Source organism: Centruroides sculpturatus, unplaced genomic scaffold (genome assembly GCF_000671375.1).
Source record: "Centruroides sculpturatus isolate CEXI.00-Female unplaced genomic scaffold, Cexi_2.0 scaffold292, whole genome shotgun sequence".
In the NCBI taxonomy this organism is placed as follows: Eukaryota; Metazoa; Arthropoda; class Arachnida; order Scorpiones; family Buthidae; genus Centruroides; species Centruroides sculpturatus.
Genome location: NW_019384986.1, coordinates 701203 through 724496, shown reverse-complemented (window position 1 = coordinate 724496; position 23294 = coordinate 701203). Strand labels below are relative to the sequence as shown.

The 23294-nt window shown below is 30.3% G+C and overlaps 2 protein-coding genes across 2 annotated transcripts in view; one reads left to right on the top strand and one right to left on the bottom strand.

The window, feature by feature from the left end:
• Positions 1–1640: 1640 nt before the first annotated feature.
• On the bottom strand, positions 1641–7359 carry LOC111632927 (zinc finger protein 367-like). Its single transcript, XM_023377448.1, has 4 exons — positions 6951–7359; positions 6626–6745; positions 2060–2198; positions 1641–1979 (listed from the first exon to the last, which is right to left on the bottom strand). The coding sequence occupies exons 1-4, from the start codon at positions 7294–7296 to the stop codon at positions 1748–1750; spliced, it is 837 nt and encodes a 278-aa protein (XP_023233216.1). The 5' UTR covers positions 7297–7359; the 3' UTR covers positions 1641–1747.
• Positions 7360–7527: 168 nt separating this feature from the next.
• LOC111632911 (plasminogen activator inhibitor 1 RNA-binding protein-like) overlaps positions 7528–23294 on the top strand; it is a 74555-nt gene continuing 58788 nt past the window's right edge. Inside the window, exon 1 of the mRNA XM_023377439.1 lies at positions 7528–7867. Coding sequence (XP_023233207.1) covers positions 7624–7867 — 244 coding nt within the window. The 5' untranslated portion in view covers positions 7528–7623. The remainder of the gene's footprint in view (positions 7868–23294) is intronic.

Genomic DNA, 23294 nt, shown 5'->3' with positions numbered 1-23294 from the left:
ATTAGCATTCAATATTCAAGAAACAATATTTTTAACGTTTCGATTTACGAAACAATTGATTTTGAATGCAGAAATTAGTAGAAATTTTCGTTAAATTTCTTAGGTCTTGAATAGTGTTACCATATGGTATTCAAAAGGAGGACATGTTCTCTATTTAAAAATGTCTTCTCTTTGTTCAAACACACTAACAATGATCTCTTTGTGATGCTATTTTGTCCTCCATTCATAACTTTTCATCTGATCTTATTTTATTATGTGCATAGTGTATTGTTTGTTACCGTTTTAAAATAACAAACGTGAGCTGTACGCGCATTTCGTTTAAAAAAATTAAAATATATCATTATGCTAGAAAAATAAAGTGTTCAGAAAGAACGTTTTGTATACGGAGATATTTGATTGATTTACTGCAAATATTATTTATAACATATTTTATCAGACAAATCAAAAACCAAAATAATTAATTATGTTACAATGATTATTGATTTAAAATGTATTTTCCGGAAATCGATCAAAATAACAATTGAAATTTTCCAGAAAATCTTGTTTGTCTTGGAGACCATTTGGCGCCCCTCTGAGAGTGGCCCCGGGGCATGACCCTTGTTCCCCCTCGTTATGCTAGTGCTTTGTTACATATAATTTTTCGAAGAAATCAGTCCCCACTGTACTCGGCTAGAGAATGGTTCAGTTAAGCCAGTGTTTCTCAACATCTAACGAATCGTCGCCCCCTTCACTTCAAAATTCCGATGCCGAGGGCCAAGATTAACGCCAAATTCGTACTACATTGAATAGATTAGTGACTAGTATAATGCTATTTGTTTAATTATTGTACGTTATAACGAATAAAATATCTAATTATTCTTAATGTAATGTTTTACTATATCGCCCAGAAAATTGTTTTTCGTCCCAACATGGAAAATGTCCACATGGGGCGATATCGCCCCCCGTTGTGAAACTCCGAGTTAAGCTTTTAAGTAAATTTCCGGCTCTTTCAGCAGGTTTTATTCATGTCCCTAATCTGTTAATTATTTAGTAGAAGTAAGTCGAAACCGGTTACTCTATTTGAATATTTGTATTCTTGGAAAAGAAGTGGAAAGACAAATTTTTATGACAACGGATACATAAACCTTAAATTTAAGGAAAATAAATTATAGAGCTTTTTCTGTACCACGTGCATCTCTCTCATTCATTAAATTTAATTGTAAATGATGCTACCAAAGTAACAGTTAATTTTTTTAACATTGTACACGTTTTTTTCTGCATATCCTTATAGATGGGACTTACTAAATCATAATATCACTAGTTAAACATTGAAATTTACTGCAAGATGGGAGAGCAGAATAAATATATATCAAATATTTTAATCAGTAAACTCTCAATTTCTTTGGAGATTTTACTTTCCTACTTGTTAGAAACTATTATTTTTCCTGTAACTAAAATTAATTCAATTTTACTGGTAACTTACTGTAATTCTTCAAAAAAATTACTGTATCTTAAAATAACAAAGCTATTTTACATGGGAGGAATAATAAAATGAGAACCTTTTAATAATATAAAACTTTATTTTAAAATTCATGTCAAAGACATTGTATAGATGTAAAATAATTCAAATCTGAGACAGATTCAAAACAAAAATGTATACAAATGTCATTTCATATAAAAATTATTATATCTAGCAAATATACAAATTTATGTTATTTACAATGCAGAATTTTTTTGTGATTTTTAACAATGAATCTGTGCATCTGTGCTAAGGTGATGACGACGATAAGTCTAGAACACCATTTATTACTGGAGTGACTGCTAGCTGTATTAGTGCCAAGGCTCCCATTAATTTTTCTGGTTCTTCATTCATATGCATTTTCAACTGAGATAAGTTCTGATTGGATATTCCATCTACCCTCGCTTGTTCTTCAAGTTCCTGTTTTAATTTACGTTCTTTTGGACGAGGTATTGATTTTTCTGTACGTTGCTTTTTGTATCTAAAAAGTAAGTAAAAACCATGATTTATATGTTCTTTTAATATATAAAAAAATATTTTTTCATTAATTTAAATCCTTACTTTTCTAACCAACAGATGACTTCATCATTTGCATTCTTTATAAATGATCCTTGAAGTGCAGAACAATCATCTCTTAGTAATGCTATCATCGGATGCTGTGGACAGTGTCTGTTTGCATGAGTGAATCTATTTGTACATCCTGTAAATGTAAAAATATGAGAATTTTACAATTTAATCATCAATATTTATTAGATACTTTTATAGAAGTACAAATTAAAAACTGCAAAAAAAAAAATAAAAAATGAAAAAAGTTTATAAACCGTTTCCATCCCAAACTCAATAAAACATTGTTCGTAATTAGTTGTTCACATTGAAATGTTTTTTCACCCATTAAAATACCGTGAATAAATTTGTTTTAAATAATTTTCTAGTTAATATACATGTTTTTTTTTTTCTTAAAATTTTAAGTATTTTATAATTAAACCTTTTTTTAAATATAAATTACAATATGAGTTTTCTATGTTTACAATGAATTTAGAATTAAAACAGGAAAAACATTTTAAAATATTAAATGTTCACACTATGAAATTTAATTTTGTAAATATATCTAAATTTAAAAAATATCCAGTCATTGTTACACGACAATACAATTTTCAGTATTCAATATTTTATTATTTTCCTAAAATGAAATTCATTAAAGCTTCAGATACCATGTCTTCTTTTAATATATATAATAACAAATCTTATACAAAAAGAAATGAATAATCCATAAGAAAATTATCCACAGAAAGACAAATATGATAAAAGAGAACATTTAAAATCTATTTAATACAGTCTTCCACAGGGGGCTAATAACTTAAATAATTAAGAGCTGCCTCAAGACACATTAAGTTAAACTGTAACATTAGGCTAAATGGGCCACTCTACATGAACATTAAATGTATGCAAATCCAAGAATATGAAATTATTGATATGCTAAATTCAAATATATTAGCATTATTTTATTTTAATTTAAATCTGTACAACAAATTTAAGACTAATTTAGTTAAAATATTTTTATTAATAGACTTAAGTAAAATCAGATGTTAGACACATTGAAACAATTTGAAGGCTGCATACAGCCTACAGGCTATATTATCAATCCCTAATCTAAAATATTCTGAACTGCATTATAGAATAATCCAGCAACATTTAAAATTTTGGTGATGCCATCCATTAATGATATTTTATTAAACAAAAAACTTTTTACATTTTTAAATTATTATAAAATGCCAAAATTGTGAGGGTAGGGGTGGGTTTTATAAAAAAAAAATTGTAAATGACTCCATAGACTATTCCACTATGAAATTGATATAAAAATTAAAAATTCCTTTTCAGGATCAAAAAGTGCTGATAAAGAGCAGTCAAGTCAAACTTATATCTAACTAATAATAAAACATTTAACAATATCTTCTAACTAAATTACCGGTGTCAACTGAATACACTGGATGAACCTTTATGTCCAGTAACATTTAAAATGCATGAAATGAACGTTTTCGGCCTCATTCGAGGTCAGCTTCAGGTTAAATTGAGAAGGAATTCCAAACTTAGAACACCTTGTATGGAACAATTTCAAATGTTAAATTTTAAAATAAAATCGGAACATGATTATTAACTGTATTTATCTGTTGCAAGAGCATGCCATCTATGTATAAATGCATAATAGGATTACACGGGACACCCTATGTATTTATACCATGGAATATGCACTTCAGACATCAAAGACTTTCTTCTTGCATTAATGGAGTGCAAGAAGAATGGGATCTTACTGATGTCTAAAGTGCATATTCCATTGTTCCTCATGCATTCCATTTTAGAATTCTGATGTTCCTGAGAGAGGCCTTCAGAGTAGGCCAAAAACATTCATGTCTGGATTTCATACTGCTGGACTGACTGTGAAGTTTGTAGATATATTAAATTTTTATTTAACCTAATTATATTTTTTTCAGATAAGAATTTTTTTTTATTATTAACTTATAGCAAGTTGTAGATATAATTTTGCTACAGCCATGATTGTCATGAAAGATGAAAAATAATGATCTAAATCCATGAAAAGTCACAAGAGATCAAATTCAAATTTTTATTTTTCCCAATATTTAAAGATTAGCTTACTATGTAGCCATCTGTCCAACAGAATTTAAATTCAAAATCTGAAATAAAAAAAAACTTAACCAATATCAAAATTTGGAATTAACCCAATGATTTCAACAAGAGACTTTCAGTGGCGGAACTAGAATGGCACAAAATGATTTGACAAAAGTCAGGATCTGGAGCCAACAGGGAGACTGAACAAGTTCACCAAATAGCCCATAACCTATTGACTGATTATTTTTTTCAATCAAGGATTGAAGGCTTTTTTGGGTGATGTAAGTCTATTCTTTGCAGAAAGGGTAGAGATGAGATTTGAAGTGAATGCTTGTTTTGCCTCTGGGAATTTTGTAAATGATACTTCCCGTCTTCATTTTGCATTTCTTATATATTAAAAAGTGTCTTATGGTAGTCTGTTATCAAATGTAAACCTAAGAATACCCCTTTATATCTTTCTCTAAGTAACATTTAGTTGTCCCCACCCTTGTTGAAATTCATGTTTCACTGCTACAACATAAGACAAAGTACACATTGATTGAACACTTTGTCTTTGATATATACTATAAGTAAAGCTTTTAAATATATCTCATATTTTTATATGCCATTCAATTTGCTTCCCCAATACTTGTTTTGGAGCTACAGTAGCCCCTTGTTGTATCGTGCTTGTCAGGAGACAAGGAAAAAGTGCAATATAACAGAGCAGTAAAAATTCTGGACTTTTGCTAAACAGATTAAACATGCTATGGAATCTCTATCCTTTATTCTTTCATCAGCAAGTATTTCTGATATAAGCTTAGCTTTTCTTTTCGCTTAGTGGTTATATTAATTGATGTTCATGGTTTAAACATCAATACCACAAATGCCCATTTAACATTATTGTTTCTTTAACAATGACATTTAAAGATGAATACTATTGATATCAGTTGTGATTTTATTATACAGTACTATATTTCATAATAAATTGCTTATTAAAAATTCACGTAATTATATTTTCCAATAAAAATTATAAAAATATAGTAATTGAAAACTTAAAAAATAAATATTGAACGTATAATAATACATCAAAACTTATAAAATTTCAGAGTAAAAATTCTCTAAAAAGCAAAATAAAGTCACTATTATAAAAAATTTTAGAACTTTCTATTCAAAAATCTTTTCCTTACACAATGTGAGATGAATTAGAAATTTTACAAACTTAAATGAGGAGACAGTAGGACTACTTAAAATCAATAAATAAACAACTTTTAAAAAATGGTAGGGATAAAATATTTTATTTCATTGCAAAAAGAAATTCAATGCCAATTGATAATTTAAAATTTATTGACTAATGCTTTTAGAATTTGGGGGGGAAGTGCGATATAACGAGGGGGCTACTGTATTGTAANACTTAATTTATGTTAATATAACCTTACACAATACAGAAATTAATATTTTAGATTTTTCTTTAAAATTTCCAGAAGGATAATTTACACAAACTCTTATGCTGAATGTAATTTTAACAATACAATAGTACTTCATACTTCAGAGTTTGAACACCAAATTCAACAAAAAATTTGCTTCAAAGTTCAAACTAGGTATGCAGTGAAAAATTCATTCCAAGCATAAAATAAGCTTCTGAACAAAGAATAACATCACAAATTAGTAATAACGTGTTAAATTTCATAGCTGTTATAATTAAATTCACACATCTATGTTAAGTAACATATGAAAATTGTATTAACTGATCAGAAAGTTCTAGAAGTTCAGTAAACTGAACAATCATATTGGAATAAATAGCATTACTACTGACAAAAGAAGACACATTATGAATGAAACAAAGAGAATTAAGAAGAAAACATCTAATGAAGCATGAACAAAAATTTGGAACTTTTTACTTTTGTGATTAGAATATTATGTCCTAATAAATATTGACCAGCAATTACTTGTAAATAGGAATAACACTATATTTATTAGTTGACCACAGAATATTTCAAATTAAATAAATACTTAAGGTAAAACTTTACAGTTGATAAAATCACCTCTCTTCTTTTTAAACAAGTGTTTTTGTTTTCTATATTTTTGCTTATTTTTCACTTTAAACCATGAAATTGCATTTAATATGTTTACAGATGGTGATAAAAGTTTTTTCCCCTACCTGGTTTACAACAAAATATGAAATTATTTATGTTAAGAATAACTAAAATTTTTTATCAAATTGATATTACATGATTAATTATTAAAATATGTAAAAGAAAATATAAGAATATACTTTCTGAAATTAACAGCATATATAATAAATTAGTTAGGAATTTTAAACTACTTGTCCTTTAAACGGATTAAATGAAGGAGAAAAGGATATTAGACTTTGCCCCCAAGTAGTTCTACCAGTTCCCAGAAATTTAAGACAACTTTTATTCATTGTTTAAAGGTATTAAATAAAAATTTTAAAACCTTATGGTTTATAATAATAATAATAATAAAATAATAATACAGATCATTATTATAAAACATATCAATTACCTTCAGCAGCACATCTGAAAGGCTTCTCTCCTGTATGCAATCTTTGATGAGTTTTAAGCTGTCCACTTTGTGTAAATTTCTTTCCACATTTTGGAAAATCGCAAACGTATGGTCTTTCACCTGAACAACAATAAAAAAAAATTTAATAAAAATAATAATAATATTTTAAAATATGGAACACTTTATAATTCACTAACAATCCTATTATTAAAACTATATAAACAGTTTATAAACATAAAAAAAACCACACTAAACTTATTATTCTTTAAAGACTAAAACATACCATTTAAATTTGGCGGGCGCCATTTAAAGTAATAAAACTAACCTGTGTGTGTTCGAAGATGTGCCCTTAAAGACTTGTCCCTTGGAAATACACGATTACAAACATTACATTTTATAGAACTAGGAGACGTTGTACCTTCTAATATAAGATGTGTAATACTGTCTAATCTAGGTCGACCCCTTCGATTAATATCAGACTTCATAGTGTGCTGGGGACTCTCGGAATTTTCCGAAGAAAACTCTATATTACCGGCAAATTCGCTCCAATTCCACGGATACATGTCTTTAGTAGGTGGACTCAAAGGAGATACAGACTTCAATTTACTTCTTTGTCGCTTCGGTGTAGTGAAATCGTTATTCTTCGCATAAGCCATCTTATTGTCTTCCATAAGCACACCAAACAGTTAAAGCGAAAAATTGCGCGTAATAGTTGGACGAAATTTCCCGCCAGCCGATGCATTGTGGGTAATTTAAATAAAAATTTTTAAAATCGTTTTATTATTAAAATAATTATAAACAAATATCGTACGTATTAATAATATAAATATTATATCGTCGAATAAACTTTAATTTAACTTTTAAATAAAATAACCATTGTATTATGATAGCTTGAAAGATGACTAGCGCCTCCCGTCCGCCATATTGGATGTTTTAGAAGAGAAGAACCCACAGATAAAATCCATTAACATCGTCTGAATCGACGGGACTCAGACAAAATGGAGAATACGTACGGTATCGGTGTAAAAAACAGATACGAACTGTTTTATAACGAGGAAGAGGATCCACTCGAGATATTAAAACAGCAAGAAGAAGAAAGAGAGCGAAGGAAGGCCGAAAAGTTACAGAAAGATAAAACGAAAATTGGAAAAATCGGTAATAAAGAAACTAAAGTGATTCAAACTAAAAAGAATTTGAAAGAAACAACACAGATTAATAATAACAAAGTGCAAGAAAATACAGGTTTGTTATTTTTATACTTTCTTACTCGTTCTCCATTAGGCCTAAATATATGCAAAATTTCATTTTTTATTTTAAGCATTACTTTTATTATTATTCAATTTCACTTTCATTGATTTTCTTTTTTAAAAGTGAAATGTGTATACGTTCCCGATTTTATTTTTAAACATAAATGAAGTTGTACGCAAAATAAAATAAATCGTATATTTCTAACAATGGATGTGTAAAGTGATGATAGATAAGGATAAAGGATATAAACTTTCATATTACAAAAACAAATAAGAGTATTCTTTAATGTAAATATAGTTGAATTTTTATCAGAATTCTTTGTTGTATGTGTATGGATTTTTTTTCTTTCCAAATAATCTTATTTAACATAATTAAATATGAAATTATATCAAAATGAGTTTTGATACTTGTTTCTGAAATATTTAATGCATATATGCCTTTTATTTTCTTTTTCCTTTTTTGAATTTAGCAGTGTAAATTCATTGTTGTAAGTGAAGTTGACTTAAAAGTGCGTTCCACAAATGGTTGAACGGTCGAAGCGGCAGCCTACCGCTCCGGGGACCCGGGTTTGTTTTCGGGGTTGGTCCGTCTGGATATGTTTGGTCTTGTCCCTCGCCACTGGCTGACCCATCGTGGGCCTGGCTGAATCCATAATGGGCTTGCAAAAAAAGGCCTTCTTAGTGCCCACAGGGCAGAAAGTTTTAAAAAAAAAAGTGCACACCAGATCTTAGAATGATCTTTGATTTTACTGGTAAGTGCAATGATATTGTACAGTATATTATGTAGAGTAATTAAATTGTTTGAAGAGTTTTTGATTACTCTCTCTGTACTGTATTGTTGAACTTATCATTAGGATATTTTTGCTCTCTAAGATCTTGGTAAACTTATTATCATTTTTTTGTTTTATTTAAAAGTTAGATAAAGGAAGCCTTTGGTAAAAAGTTGATTATGCAATTTTTTATATGATAAAAGATACTAATAGCTTTTATTGAACTTATTAGATGTGTAGTACATTTAATTTTAAACCAATAACTTTATGTAAGAATATCCTTAAAATTAATTTTGTAATATGAAATGCTTACTTGAAATAATAATAATAAATTGGGGAAGACAAAATTTTGGAAAAAATATAAATAGAAGTGCTTTTTTTTGTATTATTTTTATAAAAAATCTGTAATTTTGATATTGTTTTGAAGATTAGACATTGATGTTTTTAAGGAACAGTGTGGTTTTTAACTTGGAGTTTGGGCACATTTGCAAGAATAAAAGTAATAATTGTTAATTGTGAATAGCATAATTCAGCTAGTTTGTTAAAATGATTAACCTTCTTCACCTATGGCACACATGCCCAAAGTGGTACATCAGGAGAAATCATTTGTCATGTAATATATCATACAATTTCAGTTTACCACCTGATCACTTTTTTCAATCACCATCTCTACATTTATTCTAATTAAATCATATTTGTTTCATTTCTATAAATATTGTTTGCTATTTATAGAAATGAAACGAATATGCTTTAGAATAAATAAAAATGTTTGTATGCCCAAGTTTCATTAAAGATAAACATTATAACTATATGGAATGCAGACTCAGAAAGTTTGCTATTTCTCTTCTAATTAAAATAGATGGTTCTGCTTCAGAGCAGGATCATTACTTTCATGAGATGTGATATAATTTAATGTGGAAAGGCTATACAGCCTACAAAGTTGTAAGTTCCTTTCTTATAAATTATTTTTCATTTTTAAAATTTAATATATAAATAGTTTATGCTATAATGTTTATATTCATAATATGTGAGAAATTTTAAGCTTTGACATTATGTGTAAACCAGGGGTGTCCAGCCTGCGGGCTGCATGCGGCCCAAGGTAAGTTCCAATGCGGCCCAATAAATGTGTAAACAAAACCAACAAATGTTTTAATTTTTTATTATTTATTTATTTCAACGGCATAAACTCAAAAAAAAATTTCACAAAGCCGTAAACCTTTATTCATATTTAATTTTTGAGTGTAAAGAAAATATTTTCGAATACTGTACTTGGAGATGTGTGAATGCGGAAGGATTACTAAATAAAGCTGCAGTTGTGACTCAAAGGATTATAGACCCAAATTTGGGAAAAGGAGAGAAAGATGAGAAAGGACAAAAGATATAGTAGTGAGAAAGGTTAAATAGATCTTCTGTTCAGCAAATATGGACCTGTAATTTTTCAATCTTTTACACTTCTTTTTCTTTTGTCTCTTTTTCCCACATGTTTTTATTTTATTTATTGTCCTTTTTTATTTAGTATTTCTTCCAACGTTGCAAGATTTGGCTACATTGGGCCAAATGTGGCTACTTTTTTTTTGTTTGACATAAAAAATATCATTTGGTGCTTTGGCTGCTTTTTCGGCTACATATTATTTATAATTATATTAATTGAATAAAAATGCACTTTAAAATGGCGTTTTGTCGCTTTTTATTAATTAGAGACCCAAATAAAACAAATATTTGTGTTTTTCAAATAAATTTTTGTTTGTCTCTTTTAAAATAAATGAATTTATCTATTTCTAAGTAAAAGTTGAAAGTGTCTGTAGAAGTAAATTTTTTAAAATATCCTTTTTCTTGATAAAGTTTTAATACTTATTATTATAATCTAGACCAGCGATTCCCAACCTGTGGTACGCGTACCCCTAGGGGTACGCAATAGGTTGTTTAGGGGTACAGAAAAAAGTTAGTTATTATGGCAGAAAAAATAATATATTATGTATCACAAACACAACAGTATTAAAAAATTATTAGGTAAAAAATGTTCCTTGCAACAATCACAACTTTATTATGCATTTTTTCATTTAGTTTTGTTTTTCTTTAATTTAAAGTTACAATATGTAAAATTAACAATACGGGTACTCACTAAATTTCTTAAATGAGGGGTACAATCTAGAGATATGACATGTCACGGGGTACACTAATGAAAAAAGGTTGGGAACCACTGATCTAGACATGTTAATTTTTAAATATACTTGTATATTGGACCACAAGTATATATTATATATACTTGTGGCCCAAAACTTCTTGACTTCTTTCAATGTGGCCCAGAGAAACAAAAAGGTTGGACATCCCTGGTGTAAACCAAAGAAGTGAGCTGAATGAATCAATATTAGGTGAAGGAATGTAATTTACATTGACTAGTAATTAATACTTGTTACAGATTGTATGAGTGTTTATAGAAAGAATGAGAGGAGTATTTGTTTCAATCTTTAAACAAAAAAATAACGATAGTTGCAATAATAGGTACATTTTTAAATTTAAATCTTACCTTTTAACGTTTTTTCTCACAAAAAATCCAAAATATTTGAAACTGTTTCATGTCCCTGACATTTTATTTTTAGGTTATTCCAATTCCTTTATCAGAAAGTTATTTTCCAAGAAAGTGATATATTATAACTAATTTAAGAAAATGCTACACTTTATACAGACAAGTAGAATATATACTAAAAGAATATATGTATATACTAAAAGCTAAACTTGAATTTGAATCAAATTAAATCTAATTAACTGGGTTCCTTTTGAACCAAAATAAAATTGATTAAACTAATGAATTTGGTTTAACAATAATGTTAAGGTACCATTTTATTTTAATTAGAAAATAAATTTAAATAATTTAGGAAATTTTAAAAAAGGAGATTAGTTGGATTGGGATTTTCATCCATAATGTCTGCTTTACTACATAATAGCTGCTTACTGTGCAGCTGCAGTTATGTAGGAGTTGCTCTGAAAAATGTAAAAATATTGGCACAATTTCACCAGTTTTAATTTTTTTTTTCACCACTTCAAATTGTTTATTGCCACCAGTTTTACTTACTAATTAATAAAGGTGCTGGTTGCCCTATCAGTTTGTGTCTGAAAAGTAAACATGTTAAACTGTCACTTTGTCACTTAAAAGGAGAGGACAAGTTCAGATCTTCAGTTCGAATGAAACTTGGTGAGTACATTGCCTTAAACACAAACAGATCCTCATCTAAATAAGAGGATCCCCTTTTTATGTTTCCAAAAAAAGTAGCCCCTGAAAATTTATTTTTTAACCTAGAAGTTTAAAAGAATTTAGAAGTTTAAATTAATTAATTAATGTCCAAGAGCATCAATAGCCGAGTGAAGAAGGTGCAAGGTACTGGAGCTAGTCATCATAGGTTCAAACCTTCAGAATTTTAGTTTAGTTTTTTACTTTTCTGGCTGTTATATATAACAGGGAAAGTGTGGTGATTGGTCAAAAAATGACCCCACAAGATTCTACAATTTTGGACTTAGGACATTTTGAAACATCTAGAGATGCAAAAAATTTGGAGATAATTTCTGTATGTATTCATTAGGGTTTCTCATTTCCTGGTCCTTTGCATGTCCCAGGATTTCAAAAAAGTAATGTTTCCTGGGGTATAACTAATTATTTTTAAGATATAAAATAATCTTGAAATCAAATGCTATAATTAATTTAATATGTCCTGCAATCTCTAAAACAATAATAATAATGCTGTGTAAAATATGTATTAAAAATTAACTTTTGAATTACATTGAAATTTCCAAAAGTAGAAAAATTTTATTAAAGTATGTTGGAAACTATTTACAACAACAAAAAAAAAAATGCCATTGAATTGAGTTGAAAATTTAAAGAAAAAAAATGAACTTAGATAAAACTTCTAACTTAAAGATAATTTTTGTTTTTTAAATAAAACATAATACAAAATATTATTTTAAATTTTTATAATAAAATTTAAAAAAGCAAATATGGTCAATATTCCAATCACTCAATCTGATTCTTATTTTAGTAATGAAAAGTCCTGCTACCGAGAATGCTCTTTCTGATTCAATTAATGTGGGTGGAATCATCTTAACATCTGACTTCTCTTAAATGCATTGTTTTTTCACCTGTAGCCTCGAAGATTTCTAGTTTGTTTTCGAGATGCGTTGCAGTACTTCTTTTGCTGTCTACTATTTGTGCTTTGTCTACCCTAATTACTTTAATAGCTTGATAATTTGGCATTTTGTTTGGCTTTAACAATCAGGTTTATGAAGAAAAACTTCATACTTGCATACTTCATACTCATTTGTATCCTTGCCCAATTTACACAATCTGGCATAATGCAGTTATTGAAGCTACTGGGCATGATTAAAAATAAAAACAGCATAAGTGCAATTATTCAAGATATAAGTAAAGAAGGACAAGTAAAGAATATTCAGAGTCCTGCCTACATATTGATTATTAACAATCTGTGACATGCCATAACAAGCAAAATTTAAAAAACTAATAAGCAGGCTTAAATTAATAAATACAAACATGTTCTGACAGTTTAAGTAAATTATACTTTATATTTGCAAAATTTCCTCAACCTTGATACAAAATAAGAAAAAAGTGAACTTTAAGAAATATGTAGGATTTTCCAGGATGAGAAGAATTTCCAGGGTTAAAAAACAGCTGGGATTCCATTTGAGAAACCCTAGTATGGATGCTAGTTTATGTGAGGGCACAATTTTCTTCACCCTATTTGAAGCTTAACTCTCATGCTTTTTGTCAAAAATTTCTGAAATTTTGCAGGCAGGTTTATTAGAGGGGTTGATGCTATTAAATTTTGGTGATTAAAGGTCAGGGTGGGGAGATAATGGAGGTCATATGTATCTGCAATGGGGTTTGAATTAATGATGATTTTAATCGCCATCTACTCTGACCTTAAAAATTACACTTTCCTCTCAAATTCCACACAAAGCAGATGTTAATCCAAATAAGTTGAGATAATTTACATCAAGTTGCTTAAATTTAATGTTTCTTTTTGGTTTCTAAGTCAAATAACGATAAAATACTTGAGAAAAAAATTACTTTTGGAATTCCTTGAGTATTTTTTACATCATTAGAAAAAAGACAAAATGAAGAAATTAAAAGTATAATTTTTAGTTTTTGATGTAATGGTAATAGTTTCATAGTTTTAGAATAAAAACTCGTTAGTTTTCTATATGCACCCTCTAGAGAAGGATGTATAATATTGTGACCGAAGGGTCGGCACCTCTTTGGTGCCCTGTCAGGATGACACCACCGCGTCTCGGCGGACACGGAAGCCGCGTTATTTAGGTCACGCGAGCGGTCGCGTAACGGGGCGATCAGAGTCGAGATAGGAGGAGAGACAGCGCACCAGAAGTGATTTACTCAGACGCTTTTTTAACGTAACAACTGTTTAATGGTTAACGATAGGATATACATTAGGGCTGCTATTAGATACATTTCCCGTTTTAGTATATAAAGGTATTTAGATATTACGTTTCTTCCCGTTTTGAGAGAGAGAGTTTACAGAAGTTCGCGTGTCGATATTTACCTTGTATGAAATCCCAAAAGAAGACAGTTCCGGACTCAGAAAACAGAAGACACAGTTCTTAGGCGTAGAAATATCCAAAGGCGAAGAAATATCCAAGGGCAAAGAAATATCCAAAGGCGAAGAAATATCCAAAGGCGAGGCACAGGGATAACTGGAGTGGTCCGAACGAGGAACTGGTGACGACTGACTCACTTTGTTGTCGTGTCTAATGTTGATCGAAAGGTGCTGAGAAAGCGTCGTTATTACGCCTGAGAACTTAGCAGATGTTTAGCTCCCAGTTGTAAAAGTTGACAGTTATTAAACAAAAGTATAGCTGTACTATGATCTTATGACACCGTGGAATGAAGGTAGAACTACAATGTGATATTATGATGAGATGATATAAACACATCCGAATTCGGATCCTCACAATATTAAACTAGCAAGCTGGCATTCCCCAGAATAAACTGTCATGCTGATTTTTACCATATGGAAATATCTGATTGCCTGGTCTCTCCTAGATAGACCAGCATGCTGGTCATTCTGTAAAAATATGGTAACAAAGAACCTCAACTTGACTAATCTTATTTTTGGAGTGTAATGATCAGTTAATTAAACATATTTGCTATAGCTAATAAAGCTACACACCAACCGAATGCTGAAAATCTATCGGGATAGTATAAGGCTAATTATTAAATGAATTACGTAACCAAATGGTTACGTAATTCATTTAATAATTAGCCTTATACTATCCCGATAGATTTTCAGCATTCGGTTGGTGTGTAGCTTTATTATATATCGGGTGTAGCGATGTTTGTATATAGCTAATAAATTTTTGGGGCCAAATGCTGAAATTGTGGGGCTTAAATACACTGATCTTCTGGTAGTTGGTCATGGGTTCAAGCCCAATTAACAGGCTGGTGCATGGAATTTTCTGGATTTTCTTTCTATGTTTAATACCTAAGTAGGGAGGAACAGTTCCCACAAAAAGTTCTTCCAGAAGACACTCCTTTGACTGATTGCCCAAGTGTTGCAGTTTTCATATTCCATCAGTCGAATCCACTAAATACTTTTTACCCTAAATATTCTGTGCTAACATGGTGGTGCATCTTATATGATAAGTAAAAATAACTTTTGATAAATCTGTACTGTAAATTTAATAAGTGTTGATAAAAACTCCTGTGGCTATCATAATGGTTCAAAATCAAAAGTACCTTATTAAAATGCATTTTAAAAATAAAATTCAACATGTGATAAAGAATATATGTTACTATATTTTAAAATTAGTTCTGAATAGCACATCACTAAAGTTCTCTTTCAGTTGTTGGCTGCAAAAATATTGCTTCTTTTGCAAACATGTTCTTCAAATTGGCTTTTCTCAAGAGTTTTGTTCTGCTTCATTTCCTGATTTGTTTGTGTTTTTGTAGTTATCTGTTTGTTGACGGCCCCTAACTGGTTTTCGTAGAAGTTTCTTCATTGTTTTGTTTGCATTTTTGTTTTAATTAAGACTAGTTCTTGTAATGTTCTTCACAAAGCTACAATAGGAAGTTTAGGTGGCTGATGTTGCAAAAATCACTTCCTTAAGCAAAATACACAAGTTTAATGCTGTCATGTCCAGTAAATTAAAGAAAACCTGGATTGGCCACCTTCTTGATGACTATTTGACATAGTATTTGTCAGTCATCTGATCAAAATTGTTGATGTAGAAGATTTAGAACATGGCTGCCTCTTGTGCAATTGAGATATGTAAACAATGCAGTAACTGATGTGAATGCAGATGCATGGATAACAGTACTCCCTTTTCTTAAAAATTCTTTTCCCTCATCTAAATCATTCAACACTACGAGTCACTATAGATGTGTGTGACCTGATGTTGTCCTGATGAAACACATCATCTCTCCTCTTGGCCAATTCTGGCCACTTCTGGTCAATTGCTAGCTTCAAATGTCCAATTGTTGACAATAGAGGTCCAAATTTAGTGTTTGGCCATATGGAAGCAGCTCATAGTAGATGATTCCTTTCCAGTCCCACCAAATGCGCAGCAAAACCTTCCTGGCCGTTAGTCCTGGTTTGGCCATCATTTGAGCCGCTTCACTGCACTTTGACCATGATTGTTTTGGCACAATATTGTTGTATGTAACCCATTTCTCATCTCCAGTCACCATCCATTTAGGAAATGGGTCAATTTCATTCCATTTGGCCAAGACTTCGTAGATGGAAATTTGATCCATCATGTTTTTTTGCGTCAATTCGTGTGGCACGCAAACATGAGCTTCTTTTTGAATCCAGCTTTATACAGATGGTTTAAAACTGTTTTGTGGTCAATCTTTAGTTCCTGGGCAATGCTATGACTGTTAACATGCCAGTCTACTTCAATCATTTTCATGATTTTATCGACATTTTTGACAATGGGTGAGGTGCATCTTTAACGTTGAAATTACCAGAATGGAATTGACGAAAGTAAAATTGCGCGTAATTGGCTGTGACAGTATTGGGACCATAAACATTCACAATTTCAGCTGCTTGGCTTGCATTTTCGCCTTTATCGAAGCAAAATTGTAAAACATACCAAATTTTCTCTTTGTTAACTTCCATCTTTTACACCCTATAACTCACAACTGAATCGACCAATCAAAAAACTGTAAAAGAATTTTTTTAGTACAGAATGTCACTTTTCCAACAAGCACAAGTCTGAACTTGTTTCATCAATACAGTAGACCCACCTATAACGCTTAGATAAGTTCCATGCTAATCGAATTTTACGTTGTAGGAATGATTAAATACATGAGCCAATCGCAGCCCGATAGGTGTGAACTTTATGGATTAAGGCTGTTTGAAAGGTTTTCTTCTATAAAATTAACCGATTCTAGAATAATTCCACTCAACATTTCCACAACACGTATAATTTTTTGGGAATAATCTGTATAAACTTTGCTATAAACAAAAAATTATAGGATTACTTACCGAGTGTGCACCGTTCGACTACGCCATTGTTCAAAGCTTGTCTTCGTTGCGGAACAGCACACGAAACGGCGGCCGCGATTTCTGATAAATAATTTTTCGCAGAAAAATAACTTGACCTTTGGAGACATCATTAATATAAATAATTTTTATGGCCGTTGAATAAGAAGTGTTTCTTTCACAAGAAATGTATAAAATTAGTGCTGTATTAGACTTACGGTACCTAATTTACATACTGTACAGACGATAATAAACTCAACTTACTAGCCTAAAATCTCCGTAGCGTGTTGCCAGGCGGCAGAAAGCATATATATAATTATAATAAAGTTACAATAAATTAAGTTAATATATAATTATATATACAGTACCTAATTTATATATAATTAATATATAATTATATGTACAGTACCTAATTTATATATAATTTATATATAATACTGTACAGACGATAGCAAACTCAATTTAGCCGCTCCATAGTGTGGTGCAGGGTCGGAGGAAAGTAGTTCGGCTGCTCATCCACTATTGGTCCAGACTCTATCAATCTTGTCGCGAAACGAGTCGGCGAAGACGTTTTAGGAGCTGCTTTATACGAATGTTGCTACAATTTTTTCGCTACGTTATAGGAATTGTCGTTATAGGAACACACGTTATAGGGGGGTCGACTGTACTTCACAAGATATATATCACTACAGCCATCTAGCAACAAAATAATGCATTTGTTTTTCCCCAACCTAATATAAAGGGATTGTTGTTATTAATTTTTCATGCTAATCAATCTGTTAAGGAAGGGATAACTGTAACTTATATGATTATTAGTTATAGAAATACAACAGCTAGGTGAACCAAAGAAATAGTATTATGATGAATAAAATTGTTTTGAGTGGAATAAATGCTAGTAGAGTAAGTAAACATTAGTATCCTGCACAATAATGCAAGACATTCTAATTAAGTTTTTTTGTAAATTCTATAGACAAAATAAAAAAACCTTTTTAAAAAAGAACTAATGTATGATTTCTCTAAGTGGTCAACCAGATTTATATAGCACCTACTTCAGATTCTTCTTCAAAGATGAAGCCATTGGAAAGTTTCTACTTTGTAAATGCACTTTGCAAGTGGTTACTACAGAAAAAAGTTTATTATTAGATGATGGTATTTGTTTTCCACCTAGTATTATTAGTGTTAACTCAGATTTTTCCTCTGAAAACCCATTAAAACAATATATTTACAAATAATTCACTAAAGGTAAAGATATCTTAAAATCAAGAAGCTTTATATCTGAATATTTAGAAACTATTACAAAGCTTCAAAAACTAAATATCACTCAAACCAACCAACAACTCATGCTTGCATGTGTGTTACCAGTTTAATTATCTGGACCCCTATTTAATCTGTTTCCAGAGCTAATTACAAAATTTACATTTGCCATCAAAAGTTAAGCACAAATCGTAAAAATGACAATATTTTCAAATCCACAAACAAATTTATAAAATTTTTTTAGTGTTACACTTGCATATGAAGGGTATTTTTTAAATAAGGTCCATTTTTTGATAAGAAAAATACTGTAAATATTATTAAAATATATTTTTCCCATATTCTATATACTTTTATCTACTTTTCTGCATAATTTCCATTTTTGTTCAAACATTTGTCATACCACTCAAAAAATTTTTTAATTCTGACTTCAAAGAAATCTGCCACCGGAAGACATTAGGCTACGCCGCTTGTCTTGTATGGCACGGTGGAGTTTTCTCAAGGTCACAATAAGCATTAGAATTGATTGTTGTGCCTCTTGGCATTAAATCCACTAACAAAGTCCCTTTCCTGTCCCAAAAGACAGTTACCATGATCTTTCGTGCTGAAACCGAATAACAGATTGTATCTTACAGTTGGCAGGCGACTCAATTTTATTAAACATTATAAACTTCTACAGCTCAGCACAGACAGATGATACGGCTGCAAATGGCATCTAAACACACGCAAAGCATGCTGAAAGCAGATGCTCATGCACACTGCTGCAATTGCACGTCATTCTCACTCTCATTCACAAACGGATCTTATTTTAAAAATAGCCCTCGTATGTCAGGTATACATTATACATTTGAGAAAAATGAGTGAATGTGGCATGAATTGGTCTTCTATATTGGCATTAATGATTATAGAAAACTTTACCTTAATTTTCACAAGAATTCCTGAAAAGTAGGTCTTGTGGCTTTGGTAGAGTTTAAGTACAAGTAAATACTACACATCCACAAAATTTCATTGACATCAGAGATGACAAACTGCCAGGTTCCTCTTGACAGCATCAGCAGTTTCTGACAGTTCATTTGGCATTCTTAATTGAATTGAGTTGGTGTATTTGATGATATGTATACCACCTAGGGTAAAAGTTTAAGCAAGCTGAGATCCATAGAGGAACAAGGGCTCTATAGCTGGTTTCACTCAGTACCCTGAGTGACTGCATGGTTATATCTAAATTATTTATTAGTAGCTCTGGAAGCAAAGATTGGATTGGGCTCAGATTCCTCCTTTTCTTCCAGAACTCCTTTCTCCCAGAACTCCTTTTCTTCCAGAATATTTTAAATTAAAATTATGTCTAATTATTTATTGTTTAGATGGGCTAACTGCCTACTTATAGCCAAATTACTTAAGGCTAATTTAATGATTACATATAATTATAGCCAAATAATAATCTGGCAATTTATTTGATAATGATATCATCATATAGATTGATATACAAGGATACAAGGTATTGTATAAGAGTAGACGTATGCCTGTGCAAAAATCCACCACTGCCATTACCTATGTGGGCATTGAAAAATGAAAATTAAAGGACAAATTGCATCCTTTTTTGTTTTGATAAATAAAGACAGTTTAGCTAAATTAAAGAATGTTTGACAACTCTTATTAGAAATAATATTTGCTTAGTCTAAATCTCGTATTAGATTTGATTTTATGTTTTATTAATATATAGAATTTAACTGTTTTAAGTTTCAAATTATTACAGTTAGAAGAGCATCCTTTATAGCTGTAACTTATTTTTCATTCAGCTGTTTGCTGAATGAAAAATAAGTTTGCATAAATAAACTTTTATGTTTGAGTTGTACTTTTTGGGATTTAATAATTGTTTTTGTTTTAGTTTCTAAATTCTGAGAAAATTATTTCTTGATATTCAAAACTTAAAGCTACCTTTTTCTTTTGCTGTGAAAATAATTATGCAATTTTATGAAGTTTCAATTGTATTCTAATATTTGTAAGGAATACTGTTTAATAGCTTTTTGAATATTAGGATAATATGTAAATTTAATAATAAACTTAATTTTTTTATGGATTATAATTTAACAAATTTTTCCCAACTCATAATTCTATTTAATTAATTTTTTTAGATTCAAATAAGTTTTTAAGATTTAGAAAAGATGCAGGTACTAGCTGAAAGGTTGATGGTTTAATCTCCTTTCCTCCTGAAACCTGCTATAACAAAAAAGAACTGGTTTGAGTAGTTGGTGCTAATTATGCACCAATTATATAGAAAGGTATCTGACAAATTTATAAATATGATAAATATAAATGTTCTGTTAATGTTAAACATTACAATAATTTGTATTTGTAAATTCATCTATAAAATTATTAAGAATTTACAGCACAGAAATGTGATTTTATATAAGTAGTTATCACATTGATTGAATGAGATCTTTTTTTTTTTTCTTTTTTCAAAAGTTCAGTTAAAACAGATTGAGGTGGTCATCTAAATAATTTTCATAGTGCAACAGCCATTTATTGTATGATAGTAATGAATCTTGAAGTATAGATGTGAAAATCTCTATAATTCTAGAATAAAACATTATTTGTACTTGAAAGAATTTGGTTTTGGATTAATTGGGATACATATATATATATATCTAAATACAGTAGAACATTTATTATCCAAGACTCAATTAACTGAAATTTCTCCTTGTATAAGAGAATACACTACTTTCTTATATTGTAATTCATAAAAGAAAATTTAGAACAATAACACAGTCAATTTGCCTTAAAACAAATACTGATAGGGTAAAATTTTGGTTTGCTTCAACTGGTTAATTAATCCTTAACTCTGTAAATTATATAACCCTGACCTTAACCTTGAAAACTGTTAATGGGAATTTTTTATAAAGGAACTAACTACTGTTCCCTAGTGATGTGTATTAACACAATTTGACCATACTCCAAAATTTGTTGATTTTTTAACATATAACTTCAATATAAGACAACCATTTGTTTTACAATAATACATATTTGCATTCTTAAAATTTGTATGTTTGCATTAATTGTATAATAAATGATGTAACAATAATTTTTACATCATTTCAAAGTGAAGCTCAAAGTGCTACCATATAAATCTTTTATGGGTATTTCTTTTATAATAAGGTTCCAAAAAAGTGGAGGTTTTTGCAAATTCATGCTATATGAAACAAAAGACTAATACAAAACACAGGGTTAGGTTCTGAAAGTTAGCAAAAATCTACTATTTTTTTTTGTTACTAAGAGAAATATGTTTATTAATTAAAGTAATCAATAATTCATCTCCAGTTGATAATTAACTAACAATCACAATTAAAAGTAATGTACTAAATGTCCTTGTTTAACTAAAATTAATATCATTTTCCTTTTACAAATCTTAGCTTTGCTGATATTTCTGATGATCAAAATGAAAACATGCTATTAATTGAAAATTTGTTCTGAGGCCCTTGTTTGTTTAGTTGAGTACTGAATGATTATTTCTCCAGAATGTGCTTGAATACAGAGGGTTGATTGTGTTACATAATGACGAATTAAGAGGCCTATAAAGTAACCTAAATGCCATGGCACCAGTTTTGATTATGCTTGATCTGATAGTCATGTTGTGAAACTATAGCCCTACATCAAAGTTTCCACTGTAGAAGATTTCTTTGAAGAACATTCATGTCCAAACGGTACCATTTCTCCTTACAAGCTTTCCATAAGCCTGCCATTGTTTTTGAATTATGGCTTCCCAGAGCTTGTTTCATAGACAAATGCACAATAGTTCACTGGAGTCGCATTGGGTGACTTCACAGGAATGTCATTGAAAGGGATGGTATGGATTCCTGTTTCAATACATGGGTGAAATCTCGGGTTGATTTGGAGGTATTACTGGAAGCTTTTTGTCTTGATGCACCTATACATTTGGTCATTTCTGTACAAAATAGGGAGCTCTTCACGGTTAGAGGTTCCAGAACGTTAATCTGGTAGTATGTCAAATTAATTTTAATGTTTTTTTCAACTTTTTTGATGTTTAGTTTAACACGATAACAATAAACCACAATGACCATAAAGCCTGATGGAAAACTATCGCGACATTCCTTGAACCATTTTTGGTATGGTCTCTTATTGAATGGTCTGTAGTAAATTGCCTGCAATTTGTTAAAATTGTTCATGTACATCCATGCTTCATCTAGCATTACTACAAATTGCCAATTGTTTACTGAAAGATACTTTTTGTACAGTTTTTGACAATTTGTCTTTCATTCTTGGATGTGATGAGACAGCAGCTTGTGAACTTGACCTTTATGGTGTTTCTCCAGTTTCAAATTCTTGTGAATGATGGCATGAACTGTGGACTGGGCTATTCCAACACTCTGGGCAATACATGTTGGGTTTTGGATTTGAACCACGATCAGTCGTTGCACTTTTGCTATCACCTCTGGTGTGCGGCTTGGGGCATTCCTTTTTCTGGACTGAATTGAAACACTTGACAACAGTCCTGGCTCTTGCGAATCATTTCTTTTGAGAACTGACTACATCCCATATCGTAAAACGTTAAAACCACAATTTTTGCACATTTTAATAATTTGAGTTTGCAAATACAGTAGAACCTCCATTATTCGGATTTTCGATTATCCGGATTGTTCAAAATAAACAAAAATTTTACGAATTTGCTGATTTGCACTTGGCGAATTACGATACTGTTTATGTACGTGATGGAATGCATAACTTTTTTGGTTTCAACAACGTCTCACCCAGCACAGTGGTCATAAACTCTTAATATATTTTACATAGTAATAAAAATATAACTTGACATATGTATTTATAAATAATTTATATTCAAATTACATCATTTCTATGACCAAGGGCGGCGTAAGGCATGGAC